Source organism: Anolis carolinensis, chromosome 3, assembly GCF_035594765.1.
Source record: "Anolis carolinensis isolate JA03-04 chromosome 3, rAnoCar3.1.pri, whole genome shotgun sequence".
Taxonomy (NCBI): domain Eukaryota; kingdom Metazoa; phylum Chordata; class Lepidosauria; order Squamata; family Dactyloidae; genus Anolis; species Anolis carolinensis.
The window spans coordinates 36,121,032-36,140,228 of NC_085843.1; the positions used below are offsets into that span (position 1 = coordinate 36,121,032).

The window sequence follows — 19,197 nt, forward strand, 5'->3', positions numbered from 1 at the left end:
TTTAAGACTTAATAGTCCACATATTTTTCATTGTATTTCTGATACTGTTTCTTTAGGCTGAGAAAACTTGCCTCATTCAGTGAGTCTGATGTGAGTTTCTTATCTGCAGGCTGGCAATGCTAAGTTCAACAGGGCAAAACTGCTGAATGTAGGATACCTAGAAGCCCTGAAGGAAGAGAACTGGGATTGCTTCATCTTCCACGATGTTGACCTGGTGCCAGAGAATGACTTCAACATATATGTGTGTGGTAGTCAGCCAAAGCACTTAGTAGTGGGCAGAAACAGCACAGGCTACAGGTAGGAAAGTTGGTAGAGAAATCTTAACATGTTATGAAGCATTCCTGATTTGCACGCCATTTGCATACCAGTAAGTGATTCTTTGCTTTTTGTGTGTGTGCCTGTCATTTGAGGTGGAAATCTTTGAAGGTGACAAATCTCTCTGTCATTCTGTCTGTGTTCTGGTTGTTGTGTTACTTAACATGTGTCTAGAAGCCAGTGGTCTAGAATAAACACCTGGCTTTATTTTATTTATTAAATGAATATATTTGTTGAATTTAAGAGCACAATTCTCTCATGGCAACATTTAAAAATTAGTTAAAACAACATAAAGTTATATACAGTTGCACCCAGCCATGGGAATCAATAAAATTTAGGGTAGCTGTAACTAACATTGATTTCAGTGAGTCAGTTCTCAAATATGACTAAGTCTGAATCTAAATGTCATTAGGTGTAAATGTCATTAGGTATAAATGAGAAAACGAATAGAGGTGGTTGTTGTGATCATGGGCAATCACTCATGGCCGAATATGATTATCATCCAGAGGTAGAATCTTGGTGGTGGATTCGTAAATGACTGTGAAGACCTATTCTGGATCCACATGGTCTTCCACATCGAAGACATAGATTTCCAGATAGAAGGTAGTCATGACACGGGTTTGCTTGATGCATCTTTCTCTTGAAATGTTTCTTCCTTTTGCCCTATATTTGTGTCTCTTCAAAATCCATAGCAGCTGACTTCCAGTTAAAACACTCAAGTGCTAGGACTTCCCAGTTCTTGTATAGCACAGGCAGAAACTCATACTTGAAGTTTGGAAGAAAGAGTATGGGCACCTGCATACACACACACACACACCACATTGATCTGGGCTGTGTAGGCAAACTGTATAGTGATGGATCAAAGCAGAGAGGCAGCAGATTTTTTTTCCAGATGAAAAATGATAGTGTCAGCTTAGTGACACTTCCAACATCTATTGCTACTGTATTGTACTTGCTGCTGGATGAACTTCTAAAGTGCTTCAAAGGAAAGGTGTGGAAGACTCTAGAAAATATGTGCCATTGGGAGGACTTGAAATCTCTTCGTTGTATGGCTGAATGTGACACCCAGTAGAACTGGAATTGTGTCTTCCGCTACTGAGTTGCTTTTGGAGAGATTGGGCTTTCTCATGATCATGTTGGTAGATGGAAGTATTAATGTGAAATAGTATTTCTCACCATGAAAAGGAAAAGGAATAATTTGGAACTAGGCTTTCTGACTGAGAAAGGTTACATCCTAGTTAAACATTTTTTAAATGGTTTTAAAGCTTGATGGATGTATATTCTCGGATACAGTCTGAGGTTAGCAAACAGCTTAAAAACTAAAAATCAATGGATGAATACTTTAAAAAAAAACTAAGGTTTGTGGTGAGCATGAATGTGTCACTGAAGGGGGTCACACAGCACTATTTTGACGGTCACAAAACCTTGGTGGATGAACCTGGGTTTGGTTATCAGCAGTTGTGAGATAGGATAGCTACTTCCTGGGAAAGCTTCCCAGGACAATTTTTGTTGTTGTTCCAATCACTACGATGTGACTATTCCTCTTGGGCAGAGAAAATAATAAGCATTCTGGACGCAAGAAGCTACATAGTTGTCCTCTTTATGTTAGGAAGGTGGAAATTGTTGCTTGAATGTAAATTGCTTGAATGTAAAGCTTTTGTTAAGATTTATGCCTATTTTTATATAAAAAACACATCCTTATCTCTTTTACTTCATGTTTAGGTTGCGTTACCAAGGATACTTTGGGGGTGTAACTGCTCTAACAAGGGAGCAATTCTCAAAGGTGAATGGATTTTCTAACAACTACTGGGGCTGGGGAGGAGAGGACGATGACCTCCGGATCAGGTAATTGCATATCTAAGCCAAAGCGGGCAGCCTGGGTTGTGAAGATAACTTTTTGGGTGTAGGTAATGTATAGGTTACTTTAAAATGCAGAAGGTATTTTGTAGGTCATCCAATATATTTTTTTTGGGGGGGGGGAGGCTGCAAACAGTCTACTTTGGGATATGCAGCTTTGACAGCTTTCCATTATAAAACCTGGGAATACAGATACTAGACTGAAATTGCTACACTTAGATGAGACTGTTGCCTCAATATATATTTTTGTCATTATATTGATTTACATATCATAAGTGTTTCATGATCCCTTTTCCAAGAGGGCAAAGCTACTTTGCCCTAATTAATGTGGCTTCTGAGTGCTAGAGTCGGTGAACACAAACCAGCAGAGAAGTATTTTTATAGGTGCAGCAGGGGAGGACTCTTGAGTTGCCAGGGCATTTAGAATGGTGCAGGGAGATGGGTGAAATCATCATCACTATCTAGAACGTGCCTGTGATAATAGCACAGAACAAAATGATACTGTAACATAACTAGTCTCTAGGTCAGTGTGGGTCAATCTGTGGGTCCTCAAGTGTTTTGGCCTACAACTCCCAGAAATCCCAGCCAGTTTCCCAGCTATAGGATTTTTGGGAGTTGAAGGCCAAAACATCTTGGGACCCATAGGTTGAGAACCAATGCTCTAGGTTAACAGTGTAGCTTGCCTGTGTGACTAGTTAAAATTAGTAAATTTTGAGATACCATGAAAGATATATTAAAAACTAATTTAAACTAAAAACACATAGATGTCTGGGGATCAGAGACTCTGTTTTTAGGAGTAATTTGTAGTTCTTGAGAGCAGATCGTACCAGCAGTACTATATATTGACTGTTGAGAAATAATTATATTTTTTAAAAGTTATTACTTTAAAGAAGTCTGAGTTTCCATGTTATTATAAATAGAAAAGATAATATCAAAGGACAAAAATTGTATAACCTCCTTGATATATGTTAGGGAGGACCTCATTAGAGCATATAGTTCCTGACTATTTCTAGAGACCATTACATGGTGTAGCATGCAAATAACCAAAAAGAAGCAGGAAAATAAAGCACGCTACATTTTTCTCTCACACACTGGCATGTACCAACACACTTACCTCACTGTAAAAAAAGGATAAAGGTGTGAAACTTTAAACAATGTGTGTAGTGTTTGAGTTATGCCATGCACCATCAACTCTTTTTAAAAATTCTAAATTGAAGGGATGATAGTGGTATAACTTTGTATTTGACATTTTCATAGGACTATCCTATGTGAAAAAACACCATTCACATTGTGAGCTATGATTCCTGTAAAATGAATACCATAACCAAATTTCTGTATTGATGCCTATTTTTCTGTTACTCTTGGTCTTTGTTTGCCTTTGTCCTTGAATCTGTTGTTTATTTTTAAAAAGTAATAAAAAGGAAGGCTTAGAAGTATTCTTTTAACAGGAAACTAGCAATGGGGCAGTCTAAGATCAAGCAGAAATATTTTTCTAGAGATGACCTGATGATAACTGAGGATCTTGGATGAACGGATTTAACCATATGTCTTATATTTTATATTGTATTTAATTGTTCTTAATGGATTTTATATATTGTTATGATTTTAACTATGTTGTCGGCATCAAATTGTTGCCAGTTGTATAAGCCGCCCTGGGTCTCTCTGGATGAGAAGGGTGGGATATAAATGCTGGAAATAAATAAATAAATAAATAAATAACTTTAGGGAGGAAAAGAAACTAGGAAGCAGAGCACATGAGTTGCATACGGAGAGCACAAGGTTCAATTCCTGTGTCACGACCCAGGCTGCAGAGCACCAATAACCATACACAGAGGCCAGAATCTATCTAATATCTTTATTGAAGGAATATATAAAGTTAATAAAAACAAGTGTAGAAAATAGTTCAGAATTAGACCTTTCAGGAAAGGTCAGAATTAGTCCAAAAAAGCAATGTCCAATAAGAAATATTAAGGTCCAAAGTTGTAATCCAATAACCGAAACACTCACTTTGCCAAGCAAAGTGAGGGGAGATGACAAGGTCCTTTAGTCCATGAAACTTGAGCGAGGCTAGGAAGTAACTTGATACTTAAAACAAGGCTTGAACGTGGAACAAGGTAACTAAGAACAAGAACAAGGTCCGTGGAATAACTTGATAAATCCGTGGAACAAGGCAAGGATTGATCCTGGGAAACAAGGCAAGGTCCGTAGATAAACAAAGGCTGGGAAGCAAGGCGAAGGCTGGATAGCAAGGCAAGGCTTGAGCAGGAGCGAGGCTTGAACCGGAGCGCGCTGTCCAGACACAACTCGCTCCGTAGGCTGACGAATTGACTCCGCGAAGTTACTACGCGGGTAAAACACCTAAATAGAGTCTAGCTTTCCCGCCGAAGCAGTTCTCTGGGAATCAGAACCGAAAGCTAACTCTGAGACCAGATGTGAGACTCCCCAAAGATTCTCACGAGAAGCAGTCTTAATTGGCCACATTCTTAGCTGCAATCCTCGCACTCCTGCGCGAAGCTGAATCCAAACTTCTCTGTTGTTTACAAAACTCCCGGCGCAAGAATACGGGAGAAGTAGGCTCTGGGCTTGTTTGACATACTTCTGGGAGACAACTTTCTTGCAGGTGCAAGGTTCCCAGATCTGCCTGGGAAAGATCTGGCTGAGAGGAATCCAGTTCAGACTGGGAAGGTAAAAAACCCAAGTTTTCATCTTCATCAGGAATTACAATGTCCTGAGCAGGACTACAAGGCCCATGGGTCATCACACTATCCCCCTCCTCAAGGCCCCTCCCAAACTGGGGCCCTCTCCCCGAGGCGCGAGGTCGTGGTTTGGTGGGATAGGTCTGATGAAAGCGACGGGTTAGATCAGGAGCATGGACTGTGGAGGCGTCTTCCCAAGAGCGTTCCTCAGGGCCAAAACCCACCCAGTCAATGAGATATTGTAGGCGGCGGCGGTGAAAGCGAGAATCCAAAATGTCCTCAACCTCGAACTCCTCCTCCCCATTCATCAAAACAGGAGGGGGGGCCGGTTGGTCTGTATCAGGTCGCACACCATCCGCCGGAAGGAGCAGGGAACGGTGAAACACGGGGTGAATGCGCATTGAACGCGGAAGTTGGAGTTTGAAAGTCACGGGGTTTAATTGCGCCACCACTGGATAGGGACCAATGAAACGGGCATCTAACTTCCGGCAAGGGCGGTGGGAGGGCAGAAAGCGAGTGGACAGGAAAACCCGATCTCCTACCTTGATTTCGGGGCCCGGCTGGCGATGTTTGTCAGCGTGGCGTTTATAGTCCTCCTTGGCTTGGTCCAGTTGCTGGAGCAAAAGTTGTTGCACCGCTGTGAGTTCCTGCAGCCAATCCTCTGCTGCGGGAACCTCTGAAGTTTCAATGACAGGGGGGAAGAAACGTGGATGGAAGCCGTAGTTTGCAAAGAACGGCGTTTCTTTTGTAGAAGCTTGAACTCCATTGTTGTAGGCAAACTCAGACAGTGGTAACAGAGAAGCCCAATTGTCCTGTTGATAGTTTACATAACAGCGAAGATACTGCTCCAAAGTGGCATTGGTGCGCTCCGTTTGCCCATCTGTTTGGGGATGATGAGCTGAAGATAAGCGAGAGTCTATGCCCAATAGTTTTTGTAGTGCCTTCCAAAAACGAGAGGTGAATTGAGATCCACGGTCTGTGACTAAACTCTTGGGCAATCCATGTAGTCTGAAAACATGTTGAAGAAATAGATCCGCAGTTTCCTTGGCCGTGGGGAGGCCTTCGCAGGGAATGAAATGGGCTAACTTGGTGAATAGGTCCACCACCACTAAGATCGTGGTGAATCCACAGGAAGGTGGTAGGTCAGTGATGAAATCCGCGGAAATTATTTCCCATGGGCGAGATGGGGTAGGAAGGGGGTGTAAAAGTCCTGAGGGCTTCTCCCTTCGTATCTTGGAGCGCTGGCATACTGGGCAGGTGTTGACATATTTTTCCACATCCTTGCGGATCTTGGGCCACCAAAAATCCCTTAGGATCAAATGCATAGTTTTAAATAGTCCGAAGTGTCCTGCTGGTTTGCAGTCATGACACAGACGAAGCGCCTTTTCCCTGCCCGGTCCGGGTGGGATATAAACATGATTTCTATAGCAGAGCAGCCCATCTTTAAGCGAAAAGGGGAAATGCAGACCTTGGCGAAGTTGGTCCTGCGCCCAGGCATCTGCTTGCTGACTAGCCCTGATTTCTTGAGCACAGATGGGTCCTGGAGTAGGGGAAGTTGAACCAATGGGAATGGATTTGGTGTTCCCCACCGTGAGCGTGGCAAAGTTCTCAGGTTGTAGCAGTTGGGATTCAAAGGTCTCCTTGCGTCCTGCAGCGTATTCCGGTTTACGTGACAGGGCGTCTGCTTGCTTGGTTTGGGCTGGGGTCACATAATGGATCTGAAAGTTGAAACGTTCAAAGAATAAAGCCCAACGTTGCTGCCTCTGATTTAGTTTGCGGGCAGTTCTTAGATGTTCTAGATTACGATGATCAGTGTGGACTTCAATGGGAAATTTGGCCCCTTCTAGCCAATGTCTCCAAGTTTCAAAGGCTGCCTTTATGGCCAGTAGTTCTTTTTCCCAAATGGTGTAATTCCTCTCTGGTGTGGTTAGTTGACGAGAATAAAAGGCACAGGGGTGGAGGTGATCTCCCACCGGTTGTAAGAGTACAGCCCCAATTGCCACATCAGAGGCGTCCGCTTGCACCACAAAAGGGGTTCCAGGATTTGGGTGCTGTAGAATTGGCTGGGAGGTGAATAGTTTCTTTAGTTGCTGGAACCCTTTCTCTGCTTGATCAGTCCAGCGGAAAGGCTGCTTTCCACGGATGCAGCTAGTGATGGGGTCGGACCAGCGGGCAAAATCTGGAATGAACTTGCGGTAGTAGTTCGCGAACCCCAAGAAACGCTGCACCTCTTTCTTGTTAGTTGGCGCCCGCCATTCCAATACTGCTGAAACTTTGGCTGGATCCATGGAAAGCCCTAGAGGCGAGATGCGGTAACCAAGGAAATCTACCTCTTGTAGATCAAAAGCGCATTTTTCCAGCTTGGCATAAAGTCCATGATCCCGCAATCGTTGTAACACCATTTTGACGTGGTTCTCATGTTCTGATTGTGATCTGGAAAACACCAAAAAATCGTCCAGGTAGATTATCAAGAACCTGTCTAGATAGTCCTGAAAAATGTCATTGACAAAATGCTGGAACGTTGCGGGGGCTCCGCATAAACCGAAATTCATAACTCGGGACTCAAATAATCCGAATTTGGTCTGGAAGGCGGTCTTCCACTCGTCCCCTTCCCTGATGCGAACTAAGTTGTAAGCCCCCCGAAGATCCAGCTTGGTGTAAACCTTGGCTCCTCGAAGCCGATCCAGTAGATCCGAGATTAAGGGCAGGGGATAGCTGTTCCGCTTGGTGATATTGTTCAATGCTCTGTAGTCCACCACCAAGCGTAGTTCCCCTGACTTCTTCTTCACAAACATCACTGGGGAGGCGGCTGGGGATTGAGAGGGTCTGATGAATCCCTTGCGAAGGTTTGTCTCTAGGAATTCCCTGAGAGCTTCTTGCTCTGGTTCAGTCAGGGAGTAGAGATGCCCTCGCGGGATCGGGGCCCCCTCCACCAAGTCAATGGCACAGTCATAAGGTCTATGTGGGGGTAATTTTTCGGCTTCTTTCTCATTGAATACATCCCAATACTCGGAGTACTTCTTTGGCAAGGTGATGATGGGCTCGGTGTCTGTGGCATGGCATACCTTGGCTACGAGGCAATGGTTTTGGCAGTACGGTGAAGCAAACTGCAGTTCTCTGTTGGACCAGGAAATGTTAGGGTCGTGGAGAGTCAGCCATGGAATTCCCAAAATCACAGGGAAATGGGGGACCTCGGTAACAAAGAAGGAAATCTCTTCCATATGTTCCCTTATCCACATCCTGGTGGGTTCCGACCACTGACTTACGGGGCCCGTCTTGAGGGGACGGCCGTCTATGGCTTGCACCACACGGGCATTCTTGAAATCATGATATTGTAATCCCAGAGAGTCGGCATACTCTCTATCGATGAAATTGTTGGTAGCTCCAGAGTCTATCATGGCGTGGATCATGACGGGTCCCCTTTTTGCTGACCATAATGTGACCACGAGAAGGAACAGGACCCCGGTTGGCGGCTCTTGGATGGATTTTTTGACCGGGTTGGCGAGCCTCTCTACACCCGGTCGTTGGCTTCCCCCGCCGGCTGTGTGCCAGTCGGCTCAGACGCCTTCGTCTCCGTGGAGGACGCCGCCGCAAGACGGGCGGCAGGCTTCCCTTTGGCTGGGCACTCTCTGGCGAAGTGGCCCCCGTTCCCGCAGTACCAGCAGAGGTTTAAGCGTTGACGACGGGCCTTCTCGGCGGCATCTAGTCTGGGACGCACATTGCCCAACTGCATCGGCACCTCCTCGCCTCCTCTGGGGTATGGGGTTGGCGGTGGGGGTCTCCACACCGGACGTGGCTGAACGCTGGCGGGAGCGGGGGGTTTTGCCCCGGCTCTACTGCCCTGGCCTCGAACCCACTGTTTTCTGTTGGCAATCATGACTTCAGCCCGTAAACATTGATCAATGAGTGCCTCGAGGGTCTGGGGAGGATCCACCTTGGAGATTTCTTCCAGCATTTCAATGTTGAGACCCTCCCGGAATTGTCCCCTGAGGGCTACATCGTTCCAGCCGGTGTTGTGGGCCAGCACTCGGAACTCGGCTATATACTGAGACATAGGTCTGTCTCCTTGGAAAAGGCGACGGAGTTTGTGACCGGCTGCCTCCAAATTGTCCTCGATTCCCCAAGTCTCCTTGAGGTGGTCCAAGAAGTGTTGCGCTGATCTTAGGTGTGGAGAGGCTTGGTCGAACAGTGCCGTCGCCCAGCTGGCCGCTGGCCCGTCTAGAAGACTGTAAACCCATGCCACTTTGATGTCTTCTTGGGGAAACTCGGCAGCACGGGCCTCCAGATAAGCTTGACATTGGCGACGGAAGACATGAACCTTAGAAGCTTCTCCAGTAAACTTGGTTGGCATGAAAGGGGTGATTTGGGAATTCCCCCCAATCACTCTATAAATTGCCGGGTTCTTACCAAGCTGTTATGAGTCATCACTCGGAGTCCAAAGGTTGAGGACAAAAACACCTTTATTTGTAGCTACAGGTAGACGATGACCACACGTAGTGGTGGGGTCAGTAAAGATCGTCTCCCCCGACTCAAGCTCTGGGGTCCTTTTTATACCCTGGTTGTTTACAGATTTCTAGTTCCTCTTTCTGAACTAAATTTTACTGGAAATTCCCAGTTCAGTTTGTGGTGAGCTAGAATTTCCTGAGTTGTCAACAACTTCTAACCACAACTTTCGACAGGTGCAAGCAAAACACATGTAATTTATATATTGCATACATTTCTCAGAATCGGCTGACCACAACTGAATTCTTGCTTAAACATAAACACATGATGTCCTAAGACAGCAAGTTTGCAAACTTTATACTTATGGGGGACAGACTGATCCCTGGATTTTTAAAGCAGACAGGCATTCTAAAATGGAGTCACTTTGGCCAAGGCCAAGTGACCCCTTCATTCCCCCGTTTTTTCTTGTAACCAAGGAAGACATTTTCTTGGTTACACAGGCTATTTCACCTTCCCAATTACAGTGGGGTGGTGTCTTGTTCCATGGTGTTTAACTGCATGTACATGACACGCTGAACTTCCCTGCGCTGAGTGAAAATATCAGTGATCAGTCTGGCAACCATGTTTCTCAAGCACAACATGATACATGGCAGAAAAAGCAAGGCAAGAATTACAATCAGCAAAATTACAAACAATATTTTGATGAGGTCCCTCAGCCACCAGATATCCGGAAAAAAATTCAAAAGCCAATCAATCCAGCCGGTTCCCTTTGGGGTGTATTTAGCCCTTATGGTGAAGACAACGCTGTTAATCTTGGCCACATCAGATTCAATAACTCCAGACTCATTGATGTAATGGCAGCAGGTTATATTTAACCATACACATAAACCGCCTTCTGCCGCCAAAAGGTAATCTAGCGCCATCTTGTGTTGCATGAGAACTCCTGTCAATGAATCAATTTCGGTCTGGAGTGCTTTTATGCCAAAGACAGTCTGATTAGCCATAATTTCCAGCTGTGCGGAAATCCTTCTCAGTTGTTTAACATTTAGGGCAGCTCCCACCCAAGGAAACAGAATTGCTCCAAATCGTTCTCCCTCATTTAGGTACGTATTATCAGGATTGTAGCCACGTTTTTCATCATATGATCTTTTAGGCCTGTTCCACCGGTCAGTTGCTCCCAATGCTTGCAGGGGCTGCTCTCGCGGGTGTATCTCAATATTGGTGGGGACTAGGGTACCAATGGTGCAGGTACCAACCCACAGTGGGGGCAAGACTTTACCTCCCCACTTCCCACATATCCAGAAATATCCCGGAGGCAATCCTCCCATGGCATGGTTGTCAAGCAAAATACCGGGCCTTGGCCTACCAGGAATTTGATATTCCATTGGGAAGTTTCCTCGTGTCCGGACCAGATCTTGCCGCGGTGGGGGTGCAGCTCTCGCCACTGGTGATCGTGGTGAAGGTTCAGCACCACCCACAGGCAGTTGTGGTGGAGCCGCCGCTCCCGCCACAGGTGGCTGAATTGCTGCCTGAGGCAGCTCCGACCCGGGCTTAACCACATACATCTTAGGGGGGTTATTTGCTTTCCCATTACGTGCCGGACGAGAGGGTGGTGTCTTGTCATCACCCTCTGGCGAGGAAGCTTGCCTTCTTAATCTTTGTGGTTGTGGCTGTTTAACTCTATGGTGTATATTGTCATAGTATACAGGGAGAGAGAAATTACAATGGGGGTAATCTCCTACCTCTATAAGGGTGGCTTGGGGATAATTCTTATGTTCAATCTCTGAGATCCCATCTTTTGATCGTGTCAAACAAGCTGATGCGGTTGGTGCAGATTCATCATGGGCCAACATAAATTGAGCTGAATCAGTCAACCCCTCATGGTCAGCGTATGTCCAAGGGGTGAACAGTTTCCATCCACTTAGATCCAGCAATGGACCTGCTTTCATGACCCAACCCTCATATTGGGAACGAGGGCTATGGGCACAAACCCAGCAGTCTTTTACTTCTGCTTCCTTTACTATATCTTTAATTAGTTGGTGGAACATGTTCCTGTCCCAACCCATATGTGCCTGCACCAACGGCATCATGATCAACATTAAAAAGCACAATTGTGTCCTCATCTTTACCCTTGTGTTTGTCCTCAATATTACAACACTTTAGCCAACACAGAAACAGAATACAACCCACACAGGTACCCACAATTCCCCACACCCAAACCCAAGTGTCCATTCGGTCTTTTGGGACACTCTCGGAAGTGTACCCTCCTTCCTTCTTCAAGGCGGTTCTTGGTAACCTGACCTCTGGGGCTAGCTCTAGGTAGCTTCGGGCCCCTCCTCTTCAGGGCAGCTCTTGGTAGCTTGACCCTTAGGGTGTGTGAGTTTGAGTGGATTGTCCTTATGCAGGTTTACCTTCCAGGAGTCAGGATCTTTGGTGGTGTAGTCCCTTTTTGATGCAAGTGTAATGTACCCCGGCTTCACATCTCTTAACTTCACAGTAGTAGGAGTTATCAGGACCACCTCCAGTGGTCGAACGCCTCCAGTGGTTCTTTCCACCTTAGCCGAGGGGATTACACTGCCAATTTTTCAGCCAACCCTGGTCTCCTGGTAAGAAAAAATGTAGCGCAGTAACGGGAAAAGGGATGACACCAGCATACTTATATAGTTTATTTTAACAACATGTCCAGAGATTGGACTTCCCTTCAGAGCCCTGTTCGTTCTTTCCTCGAAGACTAAGGTCAATAACACAGTGCAACTTCCAAGCGGTTCCTAACAACTGAGTTAGGCACCCAAGGACCTGGTGCACAAAGGCAGAGCCTTTGCCACCTGGTGAACAAATGGCTAGGCCATTGTCAACCCCAATGTGTAGAGCATCCCGTACCTAGGGATTGCATCCCTTGACATGGCACGCCTGACCTCTACAACTCTCTCAGCAGTGGTTGGCACCCCCACCCTGAGTATATAATCACAAAACTCTAGACCCTTGGCATCTTCGGCGAAATCAACTACTAAGGACTTAAAGAATTACATTTTAACAACAAGACGCCAGCCCATAAACATCCAGGGCTGGGTCCACTAGCCCGGCTGCAACCGGGCCCCAACTGGGCTGGTCTCCCTGGAACACAGCAGCCAAAACCTTGGCTCTATGAGACGCTCTCGCCTCCTCCCGTTTCACTTGCATAGCCTCTCGAGACAAATAAACCTGATTTGCAATTTCCAATATCCTTTCTAATGTCAGGTGGGCCAACCCCACCTCCTTCTGCAACTCTCTCCGTATGTCTGGCCAACATTGGCTGATGAAAACACTTTTCAACACTATCTTTCCATCGGCATGATCATTCCAATCCTTCATATCATAAGGAGAAAACTTCTCAAATGCTTCTCTAAGCCTCTCCAAAAATGCCACCGGACTTTCATCCTGCTCCTGTTCCATCTGGTAAATCCTTCTTACATTGGGAACTCTTGGAGTTCCTTTCTTCAAAGCACAAACAATTAACTTCTGGTACAATCTCAAAGAATCCCTACCATTTGCTGTATTTGGATCCCATCGAGGGTCTACTCTCACTGGGAACACTTTTTCCTGGTATACATCAACAGCATCTAAACTATTTGAGTTTGCATGTTCTCTCACAGCCTCTTGTCTACCTACTTGAGTCAACAACACTCTTTCTTCTGCGGTCAGCAACATTTCTATCAACTGCTTCAAATCCATCCAACTAGGATTATGTGTCAGAATGATACCTTCAACCAGATTTGCCATGCCCCTTGGATCTTCTGTCCAAGCGGGGCGGGCCTTTTTGATATTCAAAATATCTAGAGAGGTGAAGGGTTTATACTGAAACAGATTCCCAGTTCCAAACCTATGGTTCCCTTGATCATCTGGAGAAATGGGCACCAGCTGTGGTGACTCAACTTCACTTAACTTTCCATACCTACGAGCCCTTCTCATTTGCTCCAATTCCTCAAGTGCCTGTGCTTTTGCTCCATTCAGATTCCATTCACTTTCTTCCGGGGGTAGGTATGGTCCGAGGCTAGAACCCATCACAGGCTCCCGCACAGGGACTCTAGCAGCTGCAGTGGGGTGGAATCTCCCCATTGCACCTCCCCCTTTAAGTGGTGACAGTGGAGGATAGAGGGCAGGTGTATATGGGCGAGCCGGCATAGGTTCATGGGCCGGATCCCCTGAATTTGGATAGGGGAGGTACTGCCTTCCCCATTTCTTTCCCATTGGGGTGTCAATTTCCCTTTGGGAATCACCTGAACCAACTCCTCTCTTCCTCTCGGTCATCACATCATCCACATTCATGCATTCACATTCTCCCAACCATTCAGGTTGTTTTCGCACCACATCATACCAAGCAGAGATGTATTTGAACTGATTTGGATGCACGTCTGCAACAAATCTATAAACACTTAAAATCAGAACAGGATCGAGTGAACCTTTGGAAGGCCACTGGGGAGTGAGGGGAAATGAGACCCATTCTAACTCACACAACGCACGCAACTTATTTGGCCTCATTCCTTTCTCAGTAGTGTACTTCTTAAATTGCTCAAAATTATTTAACATACATTGGAGGGGGGTCATGGACCCTCCCGATTCTTTTGATTCTTTCCCACCCATGGTGGTATGTAAAAAAACCAATTTCCTAATGGAGTATGCCCCCGGACCGTGTTTGGATCACCCGTGCACGTCTTGTTACTAGGGTTTGCCTCCTAGACCCGATTGGATCTCCCTTTTCAGGTCTTTCCTAGAGCTCTTTTCTCCCTATGGGGTTCTCTTGGTTCCCAAGGGATTCCTACGGGACCTGGAACTATCTTTACAATTTAAAACTTCCCTCCCCGCAAAGCTTCTTCTTTCCCACCCACTGGGGTGTGAAAGATCAACCCAACAACAACAACAAGCGGTTCAAGAGGTATACTTGCCTAATTTTCGTCCCGTCCCGCGGCGGCCGCCTTTCCACGAGTGGTGGTTGTCTCACAACTTCTGTTTTGGAGGAGAGCACGCCTTCCCTTACCTCGGGTGATGTGAAGGGAACCACCGGTCTTTACCTCTATTAAGAGGCCGTGGCCACGTCTCGGTGCGGACCGTACGCAGCACCCTGGAAGGGGAGGGAGCACGCCTTGCTCCCAAGAGCAACTCCGAGTGGACTTCAACAGAGTCTTGGCAAAACTACAAATCCCAAAATTCCGGGCCCCACGTTGGGCGCCAGAAATGAAAGGGGTGATTTGGGAATTCCCCCCAATCACTCTATAAATTGCCGGGTTCTTACCAAGCTGTTATGAGTCATCACTCGGAGTCCAAAGGTTGAGGACAAAAACACCTTTATTTGTAGCTACAGGTAGACGATGACCACACGTAGTGGTGGGGTCAGTAAAGATCGTCTCCCCCGACTCAAGCTCTGGGGTCCTTTTTATACCCTGGTTGTTTACAGATTTCTAGTTCCTCTTTCTGAACTAAATTTTACTGGAAATTCCCAGTTCAGTTTGTGGTGAGCTAGAATTTCCTGAGTTGTCAACAACTTCTAACCACAACTTTCGACAGGTGCAAGCAAAACACATGTAATTTATATATTGCATACATTTCTCAGAATCGGCTGACCACAACTGAATTCTTGCTTAAACATAAACACATGATGTCCTAAGACAGCAAGTTTGCAAACTTTATACTTATGGGGGACAGACTGATCCCTGGATTTTTAAAGCAGACAGGCATTCTAAAATGGAGTCACTTTGGCCAAGGCCAAGTGACCCCTTCAGGCAACGCCATGGCCGGAAGACGAACTCCGCGTTCCTTCAAACCCCTTATTTCTCCATCCTGTGCATTGAGCTTATCGCGGATTCGGTCCACCTCTTCCTTGTCGATGGTGTAGGTAATCGGCTGGCCGCTCGGCCCAGGTACGACTCCGGTAGACATTCTGGCCGAGGTTAATTGGTGCTTAGGGTGGCGGAGTCAAACTGTCACGACCCAGGCTGCAGAGCACCAATAACCATACACAGAGGCCAGAATCTATCTAATATCTTTATTGAAGGAATATATAAAGTTAATAAAAACAAGTGTAGAAAATAGTTCAGAATTAGACCTTTCAGGAAAGGTCAGAATTAGTCCAAAAAAGCAATGTCCAATAAGAAATATTAAGGTCCAAAGTTGTAATCCAATAACCGAAACACTCACTTTGCCAAGCAAAGTGAGGGGAGATGACAAGGTCCTTTAGTCCATGAAACTTGAGCGAGGCTAGGAAGTAACTTGATACTTAAAACAAGGCTTGAACGTGGAACAAGGTAACTAAGAACAAGAACAAGGTCCGTGGAATAACTTGATAAATCCGTGGAACAAGGCAAGGATTGATCCTGGGAAACAAGGCAAGGTCCGTAGATAAACAAAGGCTGGGAAGCAAGGCGAAGGCTGGATAGCAAGGCAAGGCTTGAGCAGGAGCGAGGCTTGAACCGGAGCGCGCTGTCCAGACACAACTCGCTCCGTAGGCTGACGAATTGACTCCGCGAAGTTACTACGCGGGTAAAACACCTAAATAGAGTCTAGCTTTCCCGCCGAAGCAGTTCTCTGGGAATCAGAACCGAAAGCTAACTCTGAGACCAGATGTGAGACTCCCCAAAGATTCTCACGAGAAGCAGTCTTAATTGGCCACATTCTTAGCTGCAATCCTCGCACTCCTGCGCGAAGCTGAATCCAAACTTCTCTGTTGTTTACAAAACTCCCGGCGCAAGAATACGGGAGAAGTAGGCTCTGGGCTTGTTTGACATACTTCTGGGAGACAACTTTCTTGCAGGTGCAAGGTTCCCAGATCTGCCTGGGAAAGATCTGGCTGAGAGGAATCCAGTTCAGACTGGGAAGGTAAAAAACCCAAGTTTTCATCTTCATCAGGAATTACAATGTCCTGAGCAGGACTACAAGGCCCATGGGTCATCACATCCTGCTATTGCCAAGTATAACTGCGGGAAAAGACACCATTAAAAGAGTGAAATGTCACTCCTTGTTGACAATGCAGTGTAAGGTGCCCATGGCCTCATTCAGCATAAATTAACTTCCTGCATACTCTGCAGCCAGGACTAAATCCAGTTACTAGTCCAAAATAGAGTAGACCTGTTGAAGGTGTAGAATTTGCATTAGTATTAATTTGACAGCAAAGACTCAGTAGATCTATTCTACTTTGGAGTCCAGTATATATTTATGTATAAGTCAAGGGCAAGTTTTGGGGCCAAAATCCTGGATTTTGACATGACCTATGGATAAGGGTCATTCCACAGAGAGAGCAGCAGTGTTGTATTGGGGGCCAGCCACCCCTGGCTGCCATCACAATTTTCCCACCCAGGCATTCAGAAAGGCCAGAAGCAGTGTCATGGCAAAGAGAGTAGAGGTGTAACTGTTTCTTATAGGTTGTCAATTGATCGACTAAGCTTTCACCTTTTCCCACTCAGAGAAGAGGATGATTCCTTTTAAATTAAATTTAAGGTATAAAATTTACATTGATCTGTGATGGATAAGTCAACCCGGTTTTGGGGGTCAATTTTTTGACTAAAATTTCTGGACCGATTCATGAGTGTATGCAGTAGGTCTTTGGGTCCAGTTCACCAAGTGTCTGTAATTGATTAGCATGTTCCCTAATGCTGCAAGGATTATACTGAAACATAATATTCCTTGCTTATTTGGGAATCTTTATACATTACTGGATCTCTTCCTTCTTTCTGGGTTATTATAGTTCTTATATATTTTCCAGATGAGCAACCTTTAAAAAAATGTCTGTTGTGTTTCAGCTGTATGACCTGGCAATTCGGTTTTCTATTCATTTCCCTCTATTATACGTTTTTGCTAGCATTTTAATGGGGCAAAGGCTCATCTAGAATTCTGCAGAGAAGATGTCCCTGGAGGCAAAGAAGTTGCAGGAGATATGTGGGCAGCCTTCTCTGCTTCATATCAATTCTTCACAAAACTATTTCCTCTTCTTCTGAAAAACAATGGCATTTGGGATTTTTAAAACATGCATCTGTATACTATTTTCACAGAGTTCTAAAGACAGCTAGAGTTTTGGGTACAAGAGGCAGAGAATTCTGTAAAGTGCTGCATACATTCCTTGCAGTAAATGCTTTCCAGAATTACTGTCTCTTTCTATAGCAATAAACTGGTTGTTGTGGTGGGTTCGTCTTAGCCCTGGCATTTATTAGTTATTCACTTCTAAATATAAATTATTTTAAAGAAAATATTGCTCCGTAGCCCTCGTTGTGAGGAATCCTTTGGCTGTAATTTTCTAATAATTAATTAATTGTTGCTGTGGATATTTTGGTATCCTAATATCTCTGTGGTTCCATATATTTTGTCTTCAAGCTAGAATCATTGCATTATATCCTCATGGGAATTCTTCTCTAGCTTGACTGTTCTAGTAACAGCAAACAAGTCACAGTTTCTTTCCTGCATTTATTTAAAAATTGTTGTAATTTAAACATTTAAGAAACAATGACATACGTGTCTTAGGAAAGTTTCATTGTCCTTTATGGAACTACCCCATTACCATTAGTAGAATTATTGATTTCTATTAATTTCCATGTAATTGGTGACTTGTTATATTTTCCTTATTTTGGCACATCTTAGAATTCTACTCAAGATAGGCTGATGAGCAGGTAACCTAAGAAAGAAAACTTACAACCAGTTCTCTTATTTGTTTTCATAAATGTGTCCAGGTGTCGTTAGCTGACAGTGATAAATTTTAAAAGGTTGCATATACTGTATCCCTCCTGACTAGTCATTGAAGTATACACTTCCTGCTCTATAGGTTTTAACTTTATTGCTCCCTAATCATTATGTTCTTGCTTTCAGGGTTGAAATGCAGAAAATGAAGGTTATCAGGCCTTCTCCCAGTGTAGCCAAGTACACAATGATCTTTCATACAAGAGACCGAGGGAATGAGGCAAATGGACAGAGGTGAGACAGGGATCTGCTCAGAAGCATAAGCAGGTTGATGGGATATAGGATGGACACAATTTTCACAATTTGGTGTACTGTTGACTGGGAATGGTGGAAGTTGTAATTCCTCAAGTTGAATACCATTTTGGCCTATACCACATGTGTCAAACACAAGGCCCGTGGGTCAAATCCAGCCCGCCATGTCAATTATGTGGCCTGCAGGAAGTCAGAGACTCCCATTTGCCCTGATCATAGCTTTGCCAAAGCAAATGAAAACAGCCAAATGGATGGACTCCTTTCCTCCCTCCTCTCTCTCTCCCCCAGTCCCTCCCTGAATGACCCCTGATCTCTGGAGACATTTGCTTTCAAGGAAAAGCATGTAAGATCTCACCCTCAGCCCAACAACCCAACTCTCTACAACACTTCTGCCTATGTGCATTCAAGGCTCTTAACTCATTCTTCTAACTCTTCCCTGGTTTTGAAAAAGGAAAGTCAGAAAGAAGTTATTCAAACACTTCCGCCTTTCCACTGTATTGTGTATGCAGCTTTAATTCTTCTCTTTCTGTCTATTGGCGGGGGGAGGGGGGTTAAAGAGACAGAGTGAGAGGGAGAAAGATGTCAGGGACATGCAGATAACCAAATGGGAGGAGTAAAAAAAGGCAGTGTTAATGAAGAAGATAAAAAGGACAGAGCAGTGCAGGACTTTAAAAGGGAAAGGGGTTGTGGGGAGGGCATGGGAGAGGTTGGAAGAATGGGAAAGACCCTTCTGGTTCTGTTCAAACAAACCTAAGGATATTTCATTTAAGAAAAAAATAAAAGAATCAGCAAATAAGAGACAATGGGGGAAGGGGAATATAAAAAAGATAAGCAGAAGAAGGGAGGGAAGAGAAACCCACCTAACTTGAAAAAAAATTCTGATGCTACTACTGAAGCTGAGACTGTTAAACTCAATCAGATAATTGCTGTACACCAC

General features: G+C 45.0%; 1 protein-coding gene across 3 annotated transcripts in view; it reads left to right on the plus strand.

Annotated features, from left to right (window-relative positions):
* b4galt4 (beta-1,4-galactosyltransferase 4) overlaps positions 1–19,197 on the plus strand; it is a 56,310-nt gene that overhangs the window by 35,692 nt on the left and 1,421 nt on the right. For all 3 annotated transcript variants that reach the window (XM_062974742.1, XM_008107895.3, XM_062974743.1), the window contains 3 exons: positions 110–297; positions 2,038–2,160; positions 18,138–18,242. In XM_062974742.1, coding sequence (XP_062830812.1) covers positions 110–297; positions 2,038–2,160; positions 18,138–18,242 — 416 coding nt within the window. The remainder of the gene's footprint in view (positions 1–109; positions 298–2,037; positions 2,161–18,137; positions 18,243–19,197) is intronic.